General features: G+C 38.6%; 1 protein-coding gene across 1 annotated transcript; it reads left to right on the top strand.

Moving 5' to 3' along the window:
• The first annotated feature begins 1402 nt into the window (after positions 1-1402).
• On the top strand, positions 1403-5535 carry LOC107828496 (protein SUPPRESSOR OF MAX2 1A-like). The gene is made up of 3 exons (XM_016655814.2): positions 1403-2885; positions 3252-3552; positions 3643-5535. Exons 1-3 carry the CDS (start codon positions 1633-1635, stop codon positions 5248-5250), a joined length of 3162 nt encoding a protein of 1053 aa, XP_016511300.2. The 5' UTR covers positions 1403-1632; the 3' UTR covers positions 5251-5535.
• The last annotated feature ends 412 nt before the right edge of the window (positions 5536-5947 follow it).

The following is a 5947-nucleotide window of genomic DNA, read 5'->3' on the forward strand; positions in this document are numbered from 1 at the left end:
CATATAAATTAGTCAAAATATGCGTAAACTAACCCCGTATCATAATCAACGAATAACAATAAAGCAACAATGAAAAGGTGAAACCATTTTGATTAAAGAATTCAGAAAACGTTGTAGTAATAAGAAAAAGATGACACAAAAAGTAGGGCAGATTTGGTTTTTTCCTCTGTCCACAGAGCATTTTCCAGAAATCTTTGCAACTGAAAGTACTTTCACTTATCTCCCTTTCTTCCATAAATTCTCTCCCCCCTACCCCCCTTAACCCCCCACCCACCTAAAACTCAAAAAAGGCACATACAATAAAAACAAACATAAAATAAAAACAAACAATACCATGTCCTCCTTTATCTGTCTTGTTAACTTTTTTTATGCTTTCCTACCATCAACAATTATTTATCATACATAAAATTTAAAATTTAATAATATGATAATTTATCATAAATTATTTAGTTTTACGTTGATCGTCAATTTAATGAAAACTTTCTCCTTTTCGAAATTCATATTGGTTACATGAGTGAGCTCCTCATTATTCTTTTATTTTTGATTGAAGCATAATTTTTGTAGTTTGAAGATAAAATTTTAAATTTTGATGTAATAACTTTCTAATATATAGATTGTTACTTTATTTAATATTTTATTTTGTTGCTATTAATATAAAAACATATATCAATTATGAAAAACCAATGAAAAACCTAGGACTAATTTAAAGTTTAAAAGTTTTCAAACATAGGAATATATTATTTTCTTGGAACAACAAGAAAATAAAACCGAATAAAATAAAGGGCAGCCTGTACATTAAGCTCCCATTATATGCGGAATCTCAGAAAAGGTCGGACTATAAGAATCTATTGTACGCAGCCTTATCCTACATTTTTGCAATAAGTTGTTTCTACAGCTCGAACCCATGACTTCCTAGTCACATGTTAGCTACTTTACCGATTCTGAAGGGGAGCCTTGGCATAAATGATAAAGTTACTGCCATGTAACCAGGACGTCACAGGTTCAAGCCATGGAAACGACCTCTTGTATAACTGCAGGATAAGATTGCGTACAATAGACCGTTATGGTCCGGCCCTTCCCAGGACGCTGTGTATAGCGAGAGTTTCGTGCACCGGACTGTCTGTTTTTTTTTTCCAAAGCTATATAAAATAAAATAATAACAACACTATTATTTACCACCAAAGGATGTGGTTCAGTGGATGAGACTGCTCCTCCCTTAACCAGAAGTCTCGAGTTCGAGCCATGTGTATGGAAAAATACTTGGTAGGGAGTGCTTCCCCCTGAATGGGGTCCTACACGGCGTAAATTCGGATATAGTCGAGCTCCAATATGGATAACGGATATCGGGTGGGGAAAAACAACACTATTATTTAAATCTTTTAGCTTATGTCATAATAATAGCAAGTAAAAAAGGGGATATTTTTGGAGGAAAGAAGAAGTGAGGTGGGTATTTAATGAAAAAGAAGAAGACGGTGTGCATGTGTTGTTCATTTCCTTTTATCATCTTCATCATCATCTTTCCTAGAGAGAGAAAAAAAACTCAATAAAACTCTCTTAAATTTCATCTTCTCCTCAAAAATTTCATTTCTATAGAGTTGTGTACAATATTCTTATTTAATTTTGGTCAAAATTATGAGGGCAGGTTTGAGTACGATTCAACAAACGTTAACGGCAGAGGCAGCAGCCGTACTAAACCACTCAATATCCGAAGCCGGTCGGCGTAACCATGGTCAAACGACGCCGTTACACGTGGCAGCAACCTTACTCTCTTCACCCACCGGATTTCTCCGTCAAGCCTGTATCCGTTCACACCCTAATTCATCTCACCCGCTCCAGTGCAGAGCGTTGGAGCTTTGCTTCAGCGTCGCGCTGGAGCGGTTACCTACTGCACAAAATATGCCATCGGGGACTGAGCCCCCGATTTCTAATGCGCTTATGGCCGCTTTAAAGCGGGCACAAGCGCATCAACGTAGAGGTTGTCCTGAACAACAACAACAGCCGCTTTTAGCTGTTAAAGTTGAATTAGAACAATTGATTATATCTATTCTAGATGATCCTAGTGTGAGTCGTGTTATGCGTGAGGCTAGTTTTTCTAGCCCAGCTGTTAAGGCAACAATTGAACAATCGTTGACACAATCTGTGTCGACTCCGTTGAATCATAATTGTCTTACTGCTTCTCCCGGTTTTCTTGGTGGTGCTCGCAATAACAATAGTAATGATGTTACTTTGGCTACTTTTAATACTTCTCTTGGTAGTTCTCGCAATATGTACTTGAATCCCAAGTTGCAGTTACAGCATCAGGGTGGGGGTTTGGGTGGAGGGGGTGGGTTAGGGGTAGGGGGATTGGGGAATTTACAAAGGAGTGAAGAAGTGAAAAGGGTGTTGGAAATTTTGTTGAGAAGTAAGAAAAGGAACCCGGTTTTAGTTGGGGAAAGAGAGCCGGAAAGTGTGGTGAAAGAGGTTTTAAGGAAGATTGAGAAAGGGGAATTGGGAGAAGGGGTTTTGAAGAATTTACAAATTGTTCAAATGGAGAAGGAATTAGATAAAAACGAGATAGTGAACAAGATTAAGGAATTGGTAGGGATAATTGAGGGGAAAATTAGTAGTGGTGGAGTGATTCTTGATTTGGGCGATTTGAAATGGCTGGTTGAGCAACAGCAGCAACAACCAGCTATGGTTTCTGAGATTGGAAAAGCAGCAGTGGCTGAAATGGGAAAGTTATTAACGCGATTTCGAGAGGGTAATAATAGATTATGGTTGATTGGTACAGCAACTTGTGAGACTTATTTGAGGTGTCAAGTTTATCATTCTACTATGGAAAATGATTGGGATCTTCAAGCTGTTCCTATTGCTTCAAGATCTCCTCATCCCGGAATATTTCCAAGGTATTTGGTTTGCAGTAATTCTATTTTTGAGTCGCTGTATTTGGCAACTTGGGATAAAATTGAATCTTTGAATGTTGAATATTGATCTTTGGGAACATTTTTTAGTCACTGAATTTGATAATTTGGGATAAAAATTGAATCTTTGAATATTGAATATTAATCTTTGGGGAATATTTTTTGAGTCATTGAATTGACATTTTGGGATAAAAATTGTATCTTTGAATCTTTTGTGTGTGTGTGCGTAATCCAGTAATAGATGCTCTTTCTGGAATTATTCTTTGGATGTTTAGATATCTGTATATGTTCACTTTCCTTTTTTGGTTTTAGAGCGATCTTTTGATTTGGTTATTGGTTTGAACCTTTTAGGCTTGGAAATGAAAGAATTCTTGGAAATTCCTTGGATCCTATGAATCCACTGAAGAGCTTTAGCGCCACCCCAGTGCCTGCGTTGCTGAGGCGTTTACCTGAGAATTCAAATCCGAGATTGAGGACGTCGTGTTGTCCCCAGTGCAAGGAGAAGTTTGAACACGAGTTGGCAAAACTTGTATCCGAGTTTGAGAATTCATCTGCTGAAGAAGCTAAATCAGAATCTCCTCGACCTCAGTTGCCTCAGTGGTTGCAAAATGCCAAGCTAAAGAATGATACTAAAGTAACTACTCTGTCGCAGGTATGCGTTAGTACTTAATTAATGAAAACGTAGTATGACTTTAACTGCGTGCGAGTGATGAATCTATTCTGTCTTTTGATGTCTTTGCAGAGTAAGGATCAAGGACTTTTGCAGCAGAAGACTCAAGAACTGCAAAAGAAGTGGAACGATACATGCTTGCAACTTCATCCTAATTTCCAGCACAATGTTGGTCATGAAAGAACAATGGTATCACCTGTTCTCTCTATGCCGGGGTTGTATAACCCGAACCTGCTTTTGCGTCAACCTTTACAGCCTAAGCTACAACCGAGCAGAACCCTGGGAGTGAGCCTGCAACTGAACACCACCCAAATGGCTAGCCAACCACCGGAAAAGGCAGCGACTAGTCCTCCACGCAGCCCTGTTAGGACTGACTTGGTTCTAGGGCAAAAACCGAATGAAACTACCGGTGAGAAAACTTTGGAAGCTCAAGCGAAGGACTTCCTCAGCTGCATATCTTCTGTGCCTCAGAACAAGTTACTTGACAAATTTGCTAGTGCATTAGATGCTGATACCTTTAAAAGGCTTCTCAAGGGTCTAATGGAAAAAGCGTGGTGGCAGCGAGATGCATCCTCTTCTGTAGCTTCCGCTGTGTCAAGGTGCAGATTGGGGAACGGGAGACAGCGCGGTGGTGCATCAAAGGGTGACATATGGCTGTTATTCACTGGTCCCGACAGATTTGCCAAGAGAAAGATGGCATCAGTTCTTGCTGAGCAAATGTGCGGAAACAGTCCTATAATGATATGCCTTGGTTCACGACGAGATGATGAAGAGTCCGATGTAGGTTTCCGTGGCAAAACAGCTGTAGACCGTATCGCAGAGGCTGTTAGGAGGAATCCACTTTCAGTTATTATGCTCGAGGATATTGATGAAGCAAATGTGCTAGTTCGTGGAAACATAAAACGAGCCATGGACAGAGGTAGGCTTACCGATTCACATGGCCGTGAGATAAGTCTAGGCAATGTTATATTCATCCTTACTGGAAATTGGTCTGCAATGAGCCCCGAGAGCTACAGCAATGAGTATTTGATGGAAGAAAAGAAACTCGTCTCGCTAGCTAGTTCCAATTGGCAGTTAAAGTTAACAATGGGTGAAAAGAGTGCTAAGCGACGAGCGAGTTGGTTGCATGATGAAGACAGGCTTACAAGACCTAGAAAAGAATTGAATCTAGGACTTGCATTCGATCTTAACGAAGCAGCAGATTTTGAGGATTATAGAACTGATGGATCTCACAATTCGAGTGATCTAACTGTTGAGCACGAAGAAGAACCCGGCCTTGAAAACAGGCGATTCTCAGTTGCATCAGTTCCTCACGAACTCGTCAGTTCAGTGGACGATACCATACAATTCAAGCCGATTGAATATCCCTTTGCTCGACGTGAGATCAAGAAAACAATAAGCACGAAATTCTCAATGGTCGTCGATGACAAGGTCTCAATCGAAGTGGAAGACGATATAGTAGATCGGATACTAGGTGGATTATTCTGTGGTCGGACAAGCCTAGAACAATGGGTTGAGAAAGTTTTAGGGCCAAGTTTCGATCAAATCCAGCCGCGTCTATCTTCTTCCGACGAGAACATTATCGTTCGACTTCAGCTTGAACTGCATACAGACTCCAATGTCCATAGCAATGGAGAATGTCTGCCTAGTAAAGTCACAATAGTGGAAGATGGGCAGTAGTGAAATGGTATTTTCCTCTATTCCTCTTGGGTATATTTGTAAATAGGAAAGACTTTGTGGCTGTGGAACAAACAAAACAGGATAGAAAGGGGGTAAAAAAGCAAAAGATTTACCACACAAGAGTGAGATGTTGATAAATTAGAGCAAATCTTGAAAGGTCTCAAGCCCTTTTTTTTAAAATATTTTTTTAATATTTTTGTTGTTATAGTAAATCTTGTACTAGATATTTATTATTATGAGCCATAATTAATAAGATGGAGGAATTCCTCCTTTGGAAATTCTCCATTTTTCCTCTGTAAGGATAACTTTGTATACATCTCTTCATTGAATGGGTCAAAAGACTTGTTAATGCCACGTTTAATAAGTCAACCATTTATGTAGGGATTACAACAACTTTGCTCCAAAGTTATGCAAACACACTTTTTATTTATATTAATCTATTTAAAAAAGAATAATACTTCCCCGTCTCATAATATGTGTCGTGATTCTTTTTTGTACGCCCCTTAAGAAAGAATAGTTTTTAATTACTTTACCTTTATTAAATGCTTTTTCAATTTATATGTTATCTCTAACAATGATATTATTCATATTTTTATTAAATGTGAATGCAATTGATTATTAAGGGTTAAAAAGGCAAAATATTATCAATTTTGTCTTGAACTTCTAAAACGACAAATAATTTGAGACAACTATTTTC

Source organism: Nicotiana tabacum, chromosome 9 (genome assembly GCF_000715075.1).
Source record: "Nicotiana tabacum cultivar K326 chromosome 9, ASM71507v2, whole genome shotgun sequence".
NCBI classification, from domain to species: Eukaryota; Viridiplantae; Streptophyta; class Magnoliopsida; order Solanales; family Solanaceae; genus Nicotiana; species Nicotiana tabacum.

Coding starts and splice junctions, on each gene's coding strand:
- LOC107828496 (XM_016655814.2), top strand. CDS start 1,633: ATGAGGGCAGGTTTGAGTACGATTCAACAAACGTTAACGGCAGAGGCA. Junction 2,886..3,251: donor CATCCCGGAATATTTCCAAG/GTATTTGGTTTG, acceptor TGAACCTTTTAG/GCTTGGAAATGAAAGAATTC. Junction 3,553..3,642: donor AAGTAACTACTCTGTCGCAG/GTATGCGTTAGT, acceptor ATGTCTTTGCAG/AGTAAGGATCAAGGACTTTT.